The sequence below is a fragment of the Molothrus ater genome, chromosome 5 (assembly GCF_012460135.2).
Source record: "Molothrus ater isolate BHLD 08-10-18 breed brown headed cowbird chromosome 5, BPBGC_Mater_1.1, whole genome shotgun sequence".
NCBI lineage: Eukaryota > Metazoa > Chordata > Aves > Passeriformes > Icteridae > Molothrus > Molothrus ater.
In genome coordinates, this window is record NC_050482.2 from 47,225,569 (window position 1) to 47,244,360 (window position 18,792).

The window sequence follows — 18,792 nt, forward strand, 5'->3', positions numbered from 1 at the left end:
AAGCAAATTATTTCAGAACAGTTTCCTTCAGGGATTTCATTAATTCTTTGAAGCCAAAGTCTGGGCTGTGTTGGGGTAGACTCCAGGGGTGGACAGCCCCCACCTCTCATCCCAGATGGCTGCTGAATGAGCCAGGGAGCTGTAACATACCCTTCTCATGTTTAGCACTTACCGTAGCAGCTGTTCCCCGGAGCTAATGCAAGAGTTGCACATCCTCGTGGCCAGCCTGCTGGCCAAGCACAAGGGAACATCAGCCTCTGGGATCCAGCACCTGGAGAGGGCTGTTCTTGACCCAGCTGGGGTGTCTGCTCACAAGGGTGCAGGGCAGCTGCCAAGTGCAGTGCCGTGGGTGAGGTGACACTGCAGTGTTGGTGCAGCTCTCCAAGGCTGATTCCTGCACTGCAGGGAGGGGCTTTCTCCAGCCAGGTACTTATCTCAGAAGCTGGAGGCTTTGCCCTGGGCCAGCTGCTCCTTTCCCACCGCCCCAGGGGGGTTGTGGGTCCCCAGAGCAGCTGACGTGTCTCTCACTGAGGAGAGCACCGGAGCAGGGTGGCATGGCAAGGAGAAGGCGAGCTGGTGCCATGGGCACATCCATCTTCCCGTGCCTCTTTGGCATCCTGCTTACCAGGTGCTTCCCAGCAGGGTGTGCTGGGGGGAGTGACTCTGCATCCCACAGTAAGTGAGCTTTCTTCCTGCCTTGGGGAAAGTCTGGGTCTGCTTCAGGGAGTCCTCCTTGTCCAAGGTATGCTGCACAAACGTGTTGAGCTTGCAAGAGAGGTGTGTGGGTGGGCTTGTAAGGTTGGGATGCTTGTGTGTGTGTTGGGGGGATCCTCTTTGAGCTGCTCCTTGTGTACACTCTGCCCAACCCTGACTTTTGCTCTGCAGGCACAGCCAGCACCACAGACAAACCCATCCTGTTAGACAACGTCCCAGATGCCCAAGCCTTCATCAGTGGTGCAGAGGTGGCAGTCATTGGATTCTTCCAGGTGTGTTCACAGCACCTCCCCTCTGCCAGTTGTGAGCTCTATCCCACCCTGATGAGGGCATGAAGGTGGATGTGGTGTAAACACCTGCCAAAGCAGCTGTTGTCCCAAAAAGTGCCCACAGTGCTGGGGCTGTGACAGGCATGTGGAGGGATTAGGTGATGGGTGACAGAGAGAGCACAGGGAATTTGGTCTGTGCATGGAAAAGGAGATGGAGCAAGGGAGGAAGATGAAGGAGGTTGTAGAGTCCTGGAGCAGGAGAGAGGTAAATGCTGCAGGGGAAGGAACAAAGAAATGTACATGGTAGAGAAACAGTGTTGGTGAGGGGTGCATGGGAATGTCAGTTATTTGCTGTAGTCAGCAAAGGCAGAGGCACACGCTGCCTGTGTGATGGGGATGAGGAAGCCAAATCTCAGGGAGAAGTGATAGTGCAGGCCCACTGAAGTCTGAGAGAGTTTGGGCTCAGGCTGAAGCCTCCTCGTGGGGAGGATGCAGGCATGGTCTCTGTTTCACTTCTTTGTTCCCCAGAGTAGGAGTAGATACCCTTGAGACCTGTCTCTTTTTATCTAAATTCCACTGAATTCAAAGGTGAGTGACAGCTATGAGCCCCTTGCCCCCTCAAATGGCATGAGTATTTTTCCTCAGAAAATAAAAGGAAAGCATTTATTGAGCTACAGCACTGTAAAACAGAGACCCCTTTAATCGGATCCTTATCACTTTCAAGTCCCCAAGTTGCACCTTTTTCCAGGTTTTCTTTGAGCTCTGTTCTGCTCTTCTGCTGTCCACACACTGCCTCATGTCAGAGAAGGCTTCAGACTTTCGAAACCAGATCCTTTTGCAAGAACCTTCCTCCTCCTGCCCTGTGCCTGGGGCTTGAGGGCAGTCGAGGGAGGGCATCGTGCTCTTGCTACAGGGCAGTGGCATCTCCCAGCCCAGCACAGAGTGAGTGAGGACCGATGTGGAGGAGCGATGGTGCTGCCTGTGCAGTGCGGCAGCCGCAAGTCCGTGAGCTGTGAGTGCAGGAGGCTTATGCCCCAGGGCCTTGTAAGCACTGATCACAGAGCACCAGCCGCCTCCACTTCGGTGCCTGCAGGCCATTGGAGCTCCTTGGGGGTTGCTCTTGCAGCTCTAAAGCTGCAGTGCAAAGCAGCCAGGCAATCTGCACACGCAGAACGAAAGTGCCGAGCCCGTCCTTCCCCGAGGGCAGCTGCTGGGCTTGCGGCAGAGCTGTACCCAGAGCCTCCTCCTGAGCTGCAGCAGGGACACGGCTCCTTCTGTCCTGTGCCACAGTGGCGTCCCTCTGCAGGACTGCATTCTTCAGAGGCAGACGGGAGCTGCAGCCCCAGTGCCAGGAGCACGGGGCAGCCACATGTCGGGCATTCGGTGCCTGAAGCACGGCGGGGCTGCATTTGAGCAGCAGATAAAGATGTATGTGTGCCATGAAGGCCTGGCTCTCGGCCTGAAAGTATATTCATCCAAATAAAGCCCATGTTCTCCGCTCACCATGAATTACTTCTCTGCTGCAGCCTTTCAGTTCACTGCAGTATGTGGCTCGGCAAGCTTCCCGTATAATGAGCACGGCCTCCCTGACTGGGAACAGCATGCCGTGATGGAAACACAGCACACTGCTCCAGAAACCCCGCGTGTCTCTGAGAAAGGGCCGTGCTCAGCCTGATTAAACCCAAGGTTTCCCAGGAATGCTGAAAACTCAGCGAGATTATACCCACCCTCGGCTTTAGCACTCTCACCAGAGCAGTTGATGCATTGGCATTTCCAAAACAGGTCATGACAGATGTTTTTCTTTGGAACGAACAAAGAATTTTGTTTTCCTTTTTCTCTGGGCTCACAAACAGCTGAGCTGACAGTTCAAACTAAAAAGAAAAACAAACCAATTTCCAAGCAGAGACCATGTCTTGAGAATTTATATCCAATAAATAGAAGTATCAAAAATACATCATTAAAAAGTTGGGAATGGGAACAGCAAGGAAGGCTTTAATACAGGCAAAGGAGAGCTGTAGTTAATGGTGTCTGCAAGAAAGAGAAGGGACCTCAAAATACTGAGAAATCGCACATTTCTATCCTTTGATGTACCTGAATTAGCTACTTTTACAGGATGTATCTAAGATGTCCTTTTAAAAGGAACCATGATACTGATAAGGCAAGGTGTTCAAAATTGACTCTGGAATCAAGGTTAGCATAACAATGGCGATGTTTTTATATATGTATATATTTTGGAAACGCACACTTATATACACATGCACATATATATTTTTCGGTTTTATTTTTTTTTTAACGAGCTACACCTATGTTCTGACGAGTTCCCAAGGACTCAGCACCATCCTGGCGGGCTCCTGCATCCCGGAGCATCCCGCTCGCGCAGGAGGTGGCGGCGGCGGCCGCTCCCGCGGGGACCGAGCGGCCGGCAGGTGTCGCGCTCGGTCCGCCCGCGGCCGGTGCCGGTGCCGGTGCCGGTGCCGGTGCCGGTGCCGGTGCCGGTGCCGGTGCCGGTGCCGGTTCTGGCTCGGCCCCTCACCGTCCCTGCTGTGCCCGCAGGACCCGCAGAGCCCCGGAGCGGAGCAGTTTCGCCGGGCGGCCGGACAGATCGCGGAGGTGCCGTTCGGGCTCAGCAGCAGCGCGGCCGTGCTGTCGCACTACGGCGCCGCGGAGAACACCGTGGTGCTGTTCCGCACGGTGCGTGGGACCGCGGCGGGGCCGGGGGGCATCACGGGCCGCTCCCTCCCTGAACACTCTGCCAGGCAAAAACCTGCATCTCCAGCATAAGGGTCTGGCTCCGGGTCCCCCAGCGCGCTGGTGTGGGTGGGACGAGCGCATAGAGCGGTAAAAAGCACAAAACTCATCTCTCCTTAGGGCAAGCCAAAAATAGGGTTGTCATTGGCAGTCAGGCTGCCTGCCCACCTCAAAGTACATCCCTCTTCTTGCCCAAAAGAGGGCTTTTGCTTTTCAACTGCAGAGTGCCTGTCACTGAGACATGGAGAGTTAATTACACCTGGTAAGACTCTCCTATTTAGGTGTTTCCCTACGGATCTGGGTCAGCACCCAGAGCTCTGCAAAGAGCAATGCCTGTGTTTCTACATGACCTGCCCAGAGCTTGGTATTAACTTGGATGGGGTTTCTGTGGTTTTGGAAGGGGTCCTGAGACACATGAAAAGTGTCTAGAGTCATGTCACAATGGATCAACACAGCAGGCTTGATACCAAAACTTGGCAAGTGTCACTTCAGGCAGGCAAAGCTGTCTCCTAGGGTACAAAACTTTTCCAATGAGACAGAAAACACATCCAGACGAGGTCTCTGCAGTTAAGAGATGCTGTACCACCCTACACTGTGGTTTGCAGACTCATTTCCTAAACAAATTTAGGCATTAGAAATCTTGCTTTGGAGTTTCTTAGGGATGGATGCTGTGCTAGATCATATCTCTGTTGACTCCAGCTCTAAGTGCAGGTAGCTCAGTGTAGCCTCAATATAGCTATATTTGCTGAAATTTAAGGAGATGATACTGGGAAGAGCCATGTACTTGCTGCAAAAGTACCAAGAAGAGCTAAGAGCAAGTATTCTACTGGTTACATCAATTTCCCCACATTGCTCCTTCTTGCACAAGCATGGCAATTGAAAACTGCAGAAGTGGGTGTGTATGAAGAGAAATGGGGCCCCAGGCAGCACAAGATGTCCTAAAAGCCAGTGAAGTGTTGTGAGACACCAGACCTCTAAGTGCTTGAGGTGGGGAGAAATGGGTACACACCACATGTTCTAGGGAAACTAAATATGGCAGCTTGGCCAAGTTCTAGATGCAGCTTGTACAAAGACTGGACAGTTTGTTCTCTTTTTCCCCCTCATCATTTCCTGCACCATGTTTACCACTGATATTATCCAAATAATTAAAAAAGAATGATCTAAGAGTGAGCAATAGTTAGGCAGATCCTTTTATTTAACCTTTTATTTGCTAGATGTTGCAATTTTCAACAACACCCATTTCAATTTTGGTTCTTAGTCATTGTGGTGTTCTTCCAAAAATGTTGAAAAGATCCTTTGTTTTTGCACTGTGCAGATAGTGATGATGGCTGCCCTGGGAGAGAGTTTGATAAAATAAATTGTTTGGATTGTTGGAATTTCTATTATATTGAATATTCTTTGTTCAGAGTCAAGTTTTTGCAACTGAACTCTTCTTTAATATGGAAAAAAAACAGCCAAGAAAATAATGCACTAGTCAGGTTCAAATATGGTTGACAATTCACTTGTCTGATTGTCAGTTTTTCTTAAATTATCAGACACATTATTTTTTCTTTTATCCTGTGATGAATAATGTGTAGGAGTAAGAGGTCAGAGATAAAAAGGAATTTTAAAAGAACGGATACAGGAATTTGGAATCAAATACTCATTTGAAGGATACAAGGATGCGTCACCAGGATAGAAGTGAATCAGAGGCATAAATTAATTTTTTTCTTTGCCTTTGCAGTGTATGAAACACTTACAATGCTTAGAAGTTTAAACCATAATTACAGTAGTAGGAGGGACTGTGTCAACTGGTGAGACTTCTTTGTAAATAGGGGAAAGAAACAGATTTATTCTAGTAAGAAATCCTGATAGACCTAAAAAGAACATAGTTAACAGATGCTAACCACCTAATTATATGGAGTGATAAAGACATTTTGACTAGAGCTTCAACTATTAAATGCAGGCTATTTTCCAGCCTTATTTTCTTAAAAACATAAATGTTGAGTGCTGATTCAAGATGTTATTATCCCCAAATGGAAGTCAGAGGTTTCCAGAAGCCCATAGAAGCCAAGAGAAGACTTTCTGTAGAGTCCAAGCTGCTTAGATTGGTTCTCAAGGCCTGTCTGATCTCACCCGCCCAGGTGTTGCACTGTCCTGATCTTATTTACTTGAGCAGAGCTGCCCTTTCATGTTATGCAGGAGGAAAACCTGTGAGAGGAATCAGACCACACTGTCTGAAAATCACCAGCTTGTGTTGTCAGACAGGCGGGTGACTGGTATCAAAGACCTTGCCAATGACCACAGAACAGCAAAAATTACTTTAGATGTCTGCACACCACTGGAAAAACTAACACAACAACTTTCAGAGGTTGTCCACATGCAGAGAATAAAATCTGAGGTGTGCATGTAGACTGCTTCTCAGCCCCAAGAACCTCATTCAGCATGTATCAATGGCTTTCAAATCCCAAACTTTGGGATGACTCTGCTTCATGTCAGACTCTACTTCATGTCAGAGACCACTGCTCCCATGGCTTAGCTCCATCACATCCTGTGGTGGTACTACACAGGAACCCTGCCCTTAAACTCTAGTGTATTGCTATCAGTCAGTGGTTGCCTGCTTTTTTCTGTTTATCAGCTCATGAAAATCTCAATAAAATCACATCATTTTGAGAGGATGAAGTGTGGGGAGATGTGTGGCAGAATGAATTTTCCTCTAAAGCTGAAATATGTTTGGCTTAATATTTTTTTTTTCTTTCCTTCTGTACTGGAAGAAAAATCCTCTTTTTATTGGAGAGATTTCCTGCTTGCACAACGTTTCCAGGAATTCCATACCGGGCGATGCCAATGTTTATTACTTGTAGAAGAAACAGAATAAGCAGATGAAGATGTTTAAAAGGGACATAAAGCCAGTATTGATGTGAGGAGTTAGACTATTTAATGTCCTCTCTCCACAATGCCTAGAATAGTTTGTAGCTAATTCTCCCTGTCTCCAGCACATTGAGAGCTGGCGGTGTAGGTCTGCCTGGAGCCCTCAGAGATTTCTATTATACCATGAGCTTGTCCTTGGGAGGCTGGAGAAGGCTGGGAGACCCTTATCTCAAAGAGCAGGCTCGTTCCTGTAGGTTCTAGACCTCCAGAATGGTGATGGGAAGAGGTGGGGATTGTGCAGTGGGGGAGAGAGGATGGTGCTGTCCCAGGGGTGGGTGTCTCTGTGAGTGAGTGCAATCAGTGCCTCTGGAGGAGGTGCTGGGAGGAGAGGACAGCTGTGACTGTAGGTGTCTTTGCCTGACTCCAGGTAGACAATGACCGTCGGGATCTGGACATGAGCAGCGGAGAGGTCGATGCCAAGAAGCTGACCCGCTTCGTTCGCATGAACGAGCTCCGCCTGGTGACAGAGTACAACCCTGTGGTAAACACCAGCTCCTCACATCCTCACCCTCTGCTTGGCCTTCCTCTCATGGTACCCTCTGGCCCCAGTTTGCATATCCAGATGGATGTGAGGGTTGGAGTGATGGTGTAGATGGGATTGGGGAAGCCACACAGCTCTTCACTGCTGCTCCACGTGTGGACTGGAAGCAGATTTGCTGGGGCATGAGTGTGGTGGGAGAGAAAGGGACTCATCACAGTTCCTTTGACTTCCCAGTAAATTTGGGATGTTGAGGGGCAGAGAACTCCATTTCTTACTACTCTGCAGGCAGTGCTGCTTTCTCCCATGGACATTTGTCATGTTGTGCCATGCCTGCAGAGCCAGCTCAGCCAGAATGCCCTCTCTTTGACAAGCCTTGAGAAACATGGAAGCTCAAATGACCTGCTCTCAGAAGGCAGGATTTATGCATCACTCAGCACATAGGGCTTAATGTAAGCCCAGATATTTGAATGCATATTCAAGAATGGGTTGGGAACTTCCCAAGCAAAATCTTTCCCATCCTTTCCATTGCTCCTCCAGAATTCATCAGTTCAACAACCACTACCACCACCAAAACAAACAAACAAACAAACAAACCAGACACAAAATCAGGCTTAGAATGCTTCCATGTTGGCCATCTTCACTGGCTCACCCATCTGACTGGCAGTGACAGGGTCCCAGCACCCCTCCCTGCTGCAGAGGTTGACCAAGGATTTAGGTTCTCCTGAAATCTTAGCGGTTCCTTGGTCTCATTGCTGTGGAGTCAATAGGTATTAGAAGCCCCAGTTGCTGCAAGCCTGAGATTTTATCTTTGCTGATGGGGTGTTTTGTGGCCTTCTGGATAGCTATAACAGTGCTGACCAGGCTCAGCTTGTATTAGAGAAGAATGCCCCAACCTATTGCAGAGCTATACCTTTTCAAGATAAACTCAAGGATCATTTCAGAGAACCCAATGCATTCAGTCAGTTCAGTTGCAACCCACCAGTAGGAGAGTATTTTGTTTTGAAATGTAACATTTTTTACATTTTTACCCAGTGAAATACGGTAGGAGTTTGTTTTTTTTCTGTAATAAAAAAAAAACCCTGTTTTTTCATCTTCAAAAGGGAAAATTACATTTTGAAATCACAAAATATTTCTGGGGACTGCTATATCCTGCTCCACTGGCCTAACAGCCTTTTTAGAATACCCAAGTCACATCAACAGGGATGATGTTCTCATCTTTGTAATTTCCCAGACCTTCTGAAACCTTGAAGCCCCTATTAGATCCTTTTGCAATTCATGGGACAATGTCTCTTTCTTGATGCATTTCTGTTGATGCTTTGGGATCTCACTGCATGGTGTTCTGTTTGGCACCAGGCTGTCTCCCTGACTGAGAATTCATCAGCTGTTCAGCTGGTCCCCTCCACCCTGATGTCAATACAGATGTTATTGCAGTTTCTTTCCCAGATGCTCTGGAGCTCTATCAAGGTGTTGCAATTAACAGTGCCTCTGGCAGTCCCTGGCCCAAAGCCCTCCCAGCTTCCCTAAGGTAGCTTGGTTTTTCATAAATATTTATTCCCAGTGCATATGCTGTTTGCATCCAAAAATGCTGCAGGTCAGCAGATAATGGGGTCATATGGCTCACACCAAGAGCTGCCAAGAGTTCCTCTCCCCATCCTGGGGCCCTTACTGTTTCTCCTACACACTTGAATTTTAGGCAATGTTTACCCTGTGGGCTTTTCAGGAGAGTCAGATGTGATGCAGCCCTGCTGATGAGCTCTGCTGATTGCTCTCGCACAAGGTTGTGTGGACAAGCACACCTTTGTGTGGAGCTGCTGGAGGAACTGCTGCTCCCTCCTTGTCTGCTCTCACCCCAGCCTTGTCAAGGGGCTTGCTGCTGGCTGGCTTTATCCTCACCTTCAGCCTCATCCTCTCCCATGAGGTCCTCTAACGCTTCCCAGCTTAGCTTGCAACCCCTCCACTGTTCCCCACCTCAGCTGCACGCTATCAGAAGAGTGAAGGGATACAAAATATCTGATAAATATTAAGCAAACAGCAGAGTCCCGTCTGACAAAGTCTAGAAGCTCTGTTATTCATGGCTCTTGCCAGCATGCACTCCCTGACCCCTTCCTTGTTACTCCTGGAGCGTGTGGAAACTTTCTGCTGCCACTGGCGGGGAGCTGCACAGGCTGTGCCTCTGTGGTTTCGGTGGCACTAGGGAGGCAGCAGGTCTGGCCCCACTCCTGTTTAATTTGAGGGAGAGGCTGCAGGCCAGCAGGAAGCAGACAGAAGTGAGATGAGGAGTGAGAGAGTTCATGGAGATGGTGCCGTGGCTTCTTGGGCAGTGCCAGCCCTGGCTCCTCACAGAGGAGGCCGATGTGCAGTGCCCACCTGGCCCTTGCCCAGGGTCTTCTCTCACTGTGGGACAGCAGAGACAATTTTAACCCTCAGCACTCAGGAATGTCCAGGCCCTCAGGCTGCTGAAACTGTGAACTCATCCCCATCCTACATACAGTGTAACACCAAAGAAAGAAAATAAGGACAAACATCAACCTTGACACAACAAATCCTTCCCACTTGCTCATATTTCAGACAAGTGCTGGACCTCAGTGATTTAGGACACCCTTATATTCAGTGTTTGCTGGCCTTGCTCTTCACATCTTTAGTCTTCAGCTTCCTGTATTCTGCCCTACTCCTACTCCTCTTGCCTAGTCACTAACTAGTGATGGACCTTTGGGGTCTTCAGACTCTTGTCTGGAGAATAAGCAAAGCCAGGGGGCTAAGAGCTTCTGCAAAGAACCCAATCTGGATCCCCCCCTGCTTTACAGAAATCTGTCCTGCTTTTGATGCTGATTTGCAAAGAAGCCACAGCTGAGCCATGTCCCACAGACACTGCATCCAATGCCAACTGAGTGTTCTCAGTGTCCTTGCCTGTGTTTCTCTCTGTGCTGGGCAGACAGCAATAGGTGTGATGCAGAGCTCTCTGCAGTTTAACCTCCTCCTGATCACGGACAAGATGTCTCCAAAGCACCCCGAGCGAATGCGCAAGTTCCGGGCGGCAGCAGAGCTCTACAAGGGCAAGGTGAGTCCAAACAGAGAGAAACAGGAGCTGTTGGGAGGAAAAAAACCAGTGATTTCTGCCATGAATGGGGAGGGCATAATCTCCTCTGTGAATTATGAGAGCAAAGGTCAAGTAGCAGGAGAAGAGGATTATCTGGATAATTAAATGGACGGGCTGGTTCTGTTCACCTTTTCCAAATTTGCCACCTCATGGGGTAAATCCCCTTTGTATCCTGCTCTCTGCTCTCCTGGTGAAACATCGGGGACTTTGTGGCTTTTAGCCCAGTTTTGTTCCCTTGTACTGGGAGAGGACACACAGCTGCTGCTCTTCAGTCTGGCAACAGTTGTGCTCTACTGATGTGAGAGGTGAATTTCTATCTACAGCCTGCAGGACGCCAAGGCAGCTTATATAAGTAACCAGATAGCAAATAATGTCAGTGCTTCTTAACCCTTTCACTTCTGGAAATGGCTATTTTAAAGGAGCTGCAAATGTATTGCTTTGATTTCCCACACTAAGGTGATGAGATAGATGAGGTGTTTCAGAGAAATTTTGCCTGAATCTCATCCCTCTGGGAACAGAGCTCCCCAAACAGTAAATCATCCGATGTCTGCATCTCAGCCAGCAGCTGGATTACAGTGGAATTTGTGTACAAGGAACAGAGGAATGAACTTGCAAGCAAAGGAGGTTTGGGAGAAACAGGAGGCGTTTGTGGCAAGGGAGAACAGCAGATGGAAGGGGGCAGAATGTCAGAGAAGTGGGGAAGGATGAGCTGAGAGGCACCAAGAGGTCTTCCTCTGGGAAGGGTGAAGCTGGAAAGATTTGGGATCTGAGAACTAGAATGTCTGTATGCATCTGGTTTTGGTATTGAAGGAACAGATTATAAATCAAGCATACCCTCACCTTTGAATTCAGGGACCACCTCAGATCCATGCAGTCTCAGAAGTCTTGAGACTGGCTTATGGCAGGACTGCTTTGGAACCTTTACATCTTTCCTAGCCATTGCACGAGACTAGGCAGAAACTACGCATTAAAATCAAAAGGTCTCTTCAAAAATGTTTTACTTTGATGAATATGTAGCTATAAAAGAAAACTAATTTATCTGTAAAGTTCCATTGTGAGATGGGTGTTAAAGTGACACAGTTAACACTGCTCTCCATGAGAAGCAGAGTCTAATACAGGTCTCCACCTAGCAGCTATTTCTTCCAACACAATGCTGTTTAGCATCCTTTGCTATCCTTTGCTGATGCAGCTGCATCTAGTTTTCATATGACTTGCCTAGATCTGAGTAAATAGCTATAATTTTCCTAGAAATACTTCACAAAACATTGGATAAAATGTTGAACTGAGGTTCAGACAATTTATGAATTCTCAGCAAGCCAAATCTAGGGTTTTTTTATTTGTTCAGGCACATTTCCAACTGAATCAGTCAATAAGTTTGCCAGAGTAAAGTACAAACATTAAAGATGTGGGGATTTGACTAATTATTTCCACTTTATTGCTGTGGTACTTGAGGACACAGAAATTAAGTGACCTAGAGTCTAATAAGTTATTTTTCCCAAAGGAGTGGCACTCTGAGGAGCAAACTGTGTTTTGGACTGCCCTCCTAGAAAGGAGTGAGAGAGAGCTAAGATCCCTCTGCTTGGGTTTTAGGTCTGGATAGTAAGCAGAGTGAAATGCCTACTTAGATTTGTCCCCATTGCTCTGTCATATAGAAAGACCTGACACCTAGTTTGGGTGTCAGTGGCAGCCACTGCACAATGCCATGAAGATCCCTGCTGGCTAATTTTCCTTGGTGAAGTTACGTGTTGTTGGAGCTACCAAGTTAATTGAGGTTTGCTTCAAAAAAAGCATTGATTAGATTTTGCCTTTCAGTGGCTTGGAGATTGTCTGAGAACAAATGCAAGATTCTTGACTTGAATTTTGCTCAGGATTTCCAGTGAATAATTCCTGTCCTGTGGGATAGTGGTGAAAGGTTTGTTCGTGCTGAGGGGTCAGTGCTACCAGTGGTTTGAGCAAGGAATCATTGCTGTGCAGTGGAGAGATGTTCAGGCTCCTGTGAGCACTGTTCCACTGCAGCCAGCACTGCTCTAAGTGGCTGCAGAGTGCCAGAACAGACCGGGGGTACTTGGTGTGTGTTGCAGCATTTCTACAAGGCAGAGCAGAACACAAACAGAGCCTCAAAAGGGATCCCAAGCAGGAGAAGGGGTACTGATCCTGTCATACATCTCTGCTGCACACTGATGGAAGAGCAGTCCTTGTCACTGTTATCATCAGGGGGAGGGAAAAGAGAAACTTGTCACATGGACAGAGAGATGAAGAGGAGCTGCTGCTGAGGGACTGACCCCAAAGAGTGAAGAAAAGCCATTGTGAAATAACTGAGGTTGTAAAACATCTCTAAGATTGAGTCCAACTGTTAATGGATCATGAGGAGGTCATTCACCTGCCAATTTCTGGATTATGGTCCTTTCACCTCTGGTTTATGATATTTTCACTTCTGCTTGAGGGACAGCTGAAATTTTCAGCTGGAGGATCCATGAGACAGGATGGTGAGGACTTTCATTTGAAAACAGTCTGAACTGCACCTGGAGCAACAGTGAGGGCCTGGAGGCAGTCTAAATTTTCTAGATTTTTTTATGGAACCTGAGCCCTGTAAAATGTTGGAGATGAAAATGCAAATGATAGGTGATGTTAAACCAGCAGAAACTGACCACAATAAGAAGAAATATGGTAGTTTTCTAGCACTTCTGAAGAAACAATTGTGGGTGGATAACAGCTAACAGAGTTGGGAGCACTGCAGCTGCGGGAATAAATCCACCAACCTTCTGTATCTTCAGTCAAATATGTGCTTATTTGAGAAAGTACTGCCAAGAGTCCAGGCAAGGAAAGGAAATGCACTGGAAAGGAGATGTCAGGGTTTGCATTGCTGAGCCAAATTAGAATACTTATATTCAGTTTTCTTTCCACAGTATCAGAGTATAACATGGTAATTACAGCTGGTGTAACTCATGGGCGTTTGCAGAAGTCTCAACAAGGTGATGTTGGGAATAACAAAAGCAGCTTTTGTTGCAGCTGACATAATTGGTTTCCAATGTCAAAATGATTTGGGTAGGGATGTTTGCAAACTCCCTTTTAATTTAGATGTAGGTCCATTTAGAAATGCATTTTGAGAAACTCCTGGTGTCCTTCAGGAGTTCTTCCATGGAAATGAAAAGATGATCCCCTTTCTCTTGCAGACAGTTATTCGTACAACTTTTATTCTTCTTGTCAGACACTGATGGATCCAGAACTGAGAGAGATAATATTTAGAGATGCCTTTTTTAGCCATAAACAGAGAAGTCTGTAAATACAGACTTTTAATCTCACTTAATAGATATCTGCAGTAAAGATGTTTTTATAGCTGTCTTTTTTTTTTAATTCATGACCGATGTTTTTGTTTTGCATTGATGCACTATGATGCAAGAAATTACTCGGACATCAGAATTTGATCTTTTTGCTTATACAAAACAGTGAACTTCAGCTCTCTCTCTGAAGTTCAAAGTCAAACACTAGATATAAGATTTGACCATTCTTTCTGTTTGTCTTTGTTGGAGGAAAACTAAGCAATGGCAAATTGGTTTCTAACATTGTCATGCTATTTTCAATTATCTTTAATTCCTGGGCAATAACATCATTCCATATCTTAGTATCTACCGCCAACTTGATGTTCTAAAAGCACTGGGCTAGGAATCAAGCTGTTAAGACACCAAGACAGCACCAGTGTACAAAATTTATGAAAGGTGGTTTATTGCAAGTGACAATGCTCAGAAAATACCATGTGTGAAGGGGACATTTTGTGTCAGGGGTTTCTCATTAATGCAGGATATCCTTCACTGCCTGAAGCACCAGATCTCTGAACACAGGCAGGAAGATTGCTACAAAATGAAAAAAATCATGGAAATAATCTCAGAATTTAATCCTGTTCAACCAGCTGTTGTACAGGATGGCAAGAAATGGAAAGTGAACTTTCTGTTTGGGATGGAACTAACTATCTCTAGCAGTGACACTAAAGTTTTCATTATAAGAGGGATTTGTTTTTGGTGAATTCTAGCTTTGGTAATTCTAGCTTTATTCATTTGAGTAAATGTTTTAGGCTCTTTTCAGCACTGAGAGAGAAGGACAGGCATATGCTTCCTTCCCCTCTAAAATGGGTGGAATAAAGTGCCTGTCACTGTTTATTGTAGAGGTTATGCAGATGACTGGCTGAGACAAGACTAGGATCTGGATGGCAGAGGTCAGACCATGTGAATCCTGCCTCATGGTCAATGTAATTTTACATGGTTACTGTGTTCATTCTTTATGATTGGAGCTGACGGGAAATCTCAGGACAAAATTCCTCATGAGAAAATGCCAGTTCCATGAGATGGCATCTTGTCATGGAAATGTGACAACTGAGAAATTTTCTTGGTTTTCAGCTGCTGTGGAGCTCAGGCTTCCAGTGCTTGTGGCCTCTGGGCCAGCACATCCTCCCTTCTGCCCCACAGGTGTGACCCTGGGACCAGTCTAGCAGGACTCCTGGAGCACAACCAGCAGAGGTGGGCCCTTCTCCTGAAGTAGGACCCATCCCACATCACAGACCTCCCAGGAATGCACCATTCTCTTAGGCATTAAGGCGTCTTCTTCTGAGCTACAGACAGTGGCCAAATGCAATTGCTCTCTTTCCTGTATTTTTGAATGTAGGCCGAGAAGGAAACTTTGCTGCACTTTGGCACACTGTAGCTCTGTGAGCCAAATGGGAGTCATTAGAGAGACCCAAGTCAGTGACTCTGAATGACAATGATATCTCAGCCTCTCCAGCTGAGGGGCCAGTTTGCGTGTTTCTGTTTGCTCCTGTGAGGAAGAAGGCATTCGGAGTTCTAAACCTCAACCTTTTTGCTCTTTTATTCTTACTCTATTCTTGGTATTCATGGATAAAGTATGCACATATATTTAGTTTTGGGTGTTTTAGCAAATTCTGGAAGCTTGCAAATTCTGGAAGCTTGATGAAGTGAAGAATATTGACTGACATTTATTCATGTTATTATTTTAAAATACTATTCATCTGTTTAAAGGTGGTGGAGATTTTGTATAGAAAGTGAGGTAACAATATTTTTTTTTAATTTTAATGACTTCTTTAACATTTGATTAAAAATATTGTTGTCTAGTCAATCTCTTTTAGAGAAACCCAAAAGCTGTTGAATGCACCATGAAAACAGAGTACCATTTACTGTACTGACACTCTGAAAGTGCTTGCCTCCAACACTGGCCTCTGTTTCCAGCTTTCTAGTTGAAAAGAGAGCCCTAAAACATTGCATTCTGCTGTTCCATCTGAAAGCCCCTTAGATCATATCCTAGACCTGTGGACCTTAAATATGTGAGCCTTTTCTAGCTTGGTGTTTTATCCTGCAAAAAGATGAATTAAGTGAAGAAATACCCCACCACCTGTCTGCTCACCAGCTTTTTGCTCTTGGGGCACAGTTGACTTTTGGAAGAAAAATTACAAATGGTGAATATCACATATCCAGTGAAAGTGCTGTTCCTGTTTCTGTATTTCACTAAAAAACCAAAGTTAAACCTTACAGCAGCCTGAATATTCCTCCTTCCCAATAGGCTGTTGCCTAGGAAAGTTTTCAGATATATTTGTTTTTTATAGAACATAAATTTGATAAGTAAAGAATTTAGTATTTATGAAGTTTATTTTTAGAGAAGAAAACAAGTTTGGAACTAACTTGGGTGTTCTTCATTGAAAAGAAAGAAAAACATGAGTCACAGCCTGGGAACTGGGCACATAATCTTCACATTACATTGCTTCTTTTTTTTTTAAGCTCTTATTTTCTTGTGTAAGTGAAGCCACAGCCTTGTCCATAGGTACACTAAGTATGCTAGGCCTGGTAGACTGCACAGGGTAAAAGGAAGATAAAATTACACATGCTACTGGATGTTTTTTTCATTGAGGTGGATCTCATCTGCTTAGGGATTCTATTTAATCAGGTCACTGATTAAATTCTTTAACTGCTATGTTTATTTTCTTTTATAAATTTTATGATAATTACTGTAGGTCATTCTCATGCTGGTTTATTCATGTTGAGCTTCTCTCCTCAGGTCTGAATGCTCTGCTGAGCTGGGCTGTATGGACATCAGTGTCTTGACAAAAACTTCTGTTTCCCAAATCCTTGCATCCTCATTTCTGCTCACTTCAATATGTCCTTTACTTCTCTCATGTTCTTATCCTTGCAGGTTCCTGATGCCCTGTACTTCATTCTCACATTCTTGCAATTGAATTTGATTCTTCCCACACCAAAACCCCTTTTTACACTGGGTCTGGCATCTTATCCAAATAACATGCAAGTAAAGGATTCAGCTTCTTTGACATTTGCTGTTAAGATAGAACACATTTTGTTTCCTTATCTATTAAGAGAATACAAGTGGAGACTGCCTTCCTGTTGTTCTGTAGATATATTTTTAAAGAAGGTGAAAGAAGACATTTTGTTTTGTAGTGTAAGTCTGGACTTGATAAAATACAGACAAATGTACTGCATGGAGCTGGTAGATAGTGGCCAAGGAAAGCATTGTCCTAACAGAGTATGGATGGTTTTCCTCAAAATCTTTCTAAAAATATCACTGTTAATCTTCATATGATCACTGTTTGGGGATCTGTTCTCTGTCTCAGCTTCTGTTTTTCTCACGTTTTCTTTCCTATTTCCATCACAGATCCTCTTTATCCTGTTGGACAGCAATTTGCAGAGCAATGAACGAGTACTGTCGTACTTCCAGCTGAAGAAGTCCCAGCTGCCAGCTCTGGCTATATTCCACACCCCGGATGATGAGCACGAAGTGGTGGCTGTGGATGACATCTCCATTCAGCGTGTACAGGACTTCTGTAACCGTTTCCTACAAAGAATGCCAAAGGTAAAGGGGGTCCTGATGCTGTTGTTTACCAGGCTCTTGGAGAAGATTACTTCAGTTCCTTGAACTCCTCCCCATCCCTGTCACTTTCTCTTTCATCACTTTCTCATTTCCACCTGAATATCGGAGAAACATTAGATTTCGGGCAGAGCAGAGGTGGATGTCTTTGCAGAGTCTCTTTCTTCATTGACGTCTGCCTTCCAGTCTACAGCAAGAAGAATTCACTGATCTCTGCAGCTGTATGAAGGTCTCTGTGAAGCATCTATCATCTATCTTTTGGGAACAGTTAGGGAGACAAAGTGAAGGGTGCTTTTGGATGCTGAGAGGGGAGGTGGTGGATGGCAGCGTATGAAAGCAGGTCAGAGCCACCAGTGGCATAGATAGCAATTAAATCTACCAGGAAGACTACAGAACAGAGTGTACAGATAGGGCTTTAGGACTCTACCAGTGGTCTCTGCTGGGAGAGGCACAATTAAATCTTCATGTTCATGCAGTGTTATAAGTTTTCTCTCTGTCAAAATTCATCCTCCTGTAGCAGAGGGTCTTTGTGTTGTGTGACAGAAATGAGATAGGGCAGTGGCATAGACAGCAGAGGGAGGCATTTGAGTTATTTTGTTTTCTTTATCCCTATGCTGAGAAACCAAGTAATGTCAAATCTGATTTCATCCCTCTAATGTGTTTTAGAAAGAAGACAAATCTGAGGAGAAGCCCCTCAATGAAGAACTCTGATTGTTTCTCAGCCAAGAGGATGACTGTAGCCAGAGTCTGCTTCTGGTCTGTGAAGAGTTCACTCAGCCCTACAGCTCAGCAATTCCTCAGCCAAGTCAGTCATGGATTCCCATCATCATTCCATATACATACATGCTGTCTGTCCTCTCCAGGAATCTCTTCTATCTCTTCTCATTTGTTGGCTCCAGAGCTCTTTTTTTCAGTACTTCAGGACCTGTGGTATTGTCCTACAACATGTCTTTCTGTGTCACTGTTGAAGCAGAGGATGGCACAGTGAAATGACAGTATCAGAAGTAAAGCTAATATTTCCAGGGATCTGTTTCCCTCATTCTTTTGGGTTTTGGTGCCATGCTGGGATCCACTGTCAGCCTTGCCTGATATTACAAACAGGTTTGTTGCTTGGTATCACATGAAATTTTCCATTTATTTTACTAAATAAAGCAATAAGTGAATGGCCTGAATTTTTATGCAAATGTTATTTCCCACTCCCCTTGTCTTTCACTTAAGGACAAAGTCTCTATTTATGAGTGGATATTTATGAGTGGATAAAAAACTTCCTTTGTCTGAGTTTAACCAATGCAATGCCTACCCAGTCAGGTTGGTTGCTAAGAGTAATTCCCTATGGAAATGGACCCATTGTCAATAGATATTTCTACCAGGACAGGAGATATCTGAAGTTTTGGGACCAGAACAGCACTAGGTAAGCAGGTCTGAGATGGTGCAGCAAAAATGAATGAGCCTAAGACATTGCAGTCAGTAATCTTACCCAGGAGAGGCTGTTGTGGATCAGAGCAAGGCATGCTCTCACCATCTGTATGGCCAGGGAAGAAAACTGTCTGCACCAGGTGACCTTTTGAATGAGTGTGTGTACAGGGGTAAAATATAAAAAAAAATATGTCTGAATTCTGCTGGATGCCCTTGTGGCTTTTTGTGCATTGAAAAAAGACTATAAAAGTACAGTATAGGTGTTAAGAGTTGAAGGC

At 45.4% G+C, this 18,792-nt stretch overlaps 1 protein-coding gene across 1 annotated transcript; it reads left to right on the forward strand.

The window, feature by feature from the left end:
* The first annotated feature begins 554 nt into the window (after nucleotides 1–554).
* Nucleotides 555–17,908, forward strand: ERP27 (endoplasmic reticulum protein 27). Its single transcript, XM_036401615.2, has 7 exons — nucleotides 555–675; nucleotides 886–986; nucleotides 3,537–3,674; nucleotides 7,009–7,122; nucleotides 10,055–10,180; nucleotides 16,886–17,083; nucleotides 17,765–17,908. Exons 1-7 carry the CDS (start codon nucleotides 555–557, stop codon nucleotides 17,807–17,809), a joined length of 843 nt encoding a protein of 280 aa, XP_036257508.2. The 3' UTR covers nucleotides 17,810–17,908.
* The last annotated feature ends 884 nt before the right edge of the window (nucleotides 17,909–18,792 follow it).

Coding starts and splice junctions, on each gene's coding strand:
- ERP27 (XM_036401615.2), top strand. CDS start 555: ATGGCAAGGAGAAGGCGAGCTGGTGCCATGGGCACATCCATCTTCCCG. Junction 3,675..7,008: donor CCGTGGTGCTGTTCCGCACG/GTGCGTGGGACC, acceptor GCCTGACTCCAG/GTAGACAATGACCGTCGGGA. Junction 7,123..10,054: donor TGACAGAGTACAACCCTGTG/GTAAACACCAGC, acceptor TGTGCTGGGCAG/ACAGCAATAGGTGTGATGCA.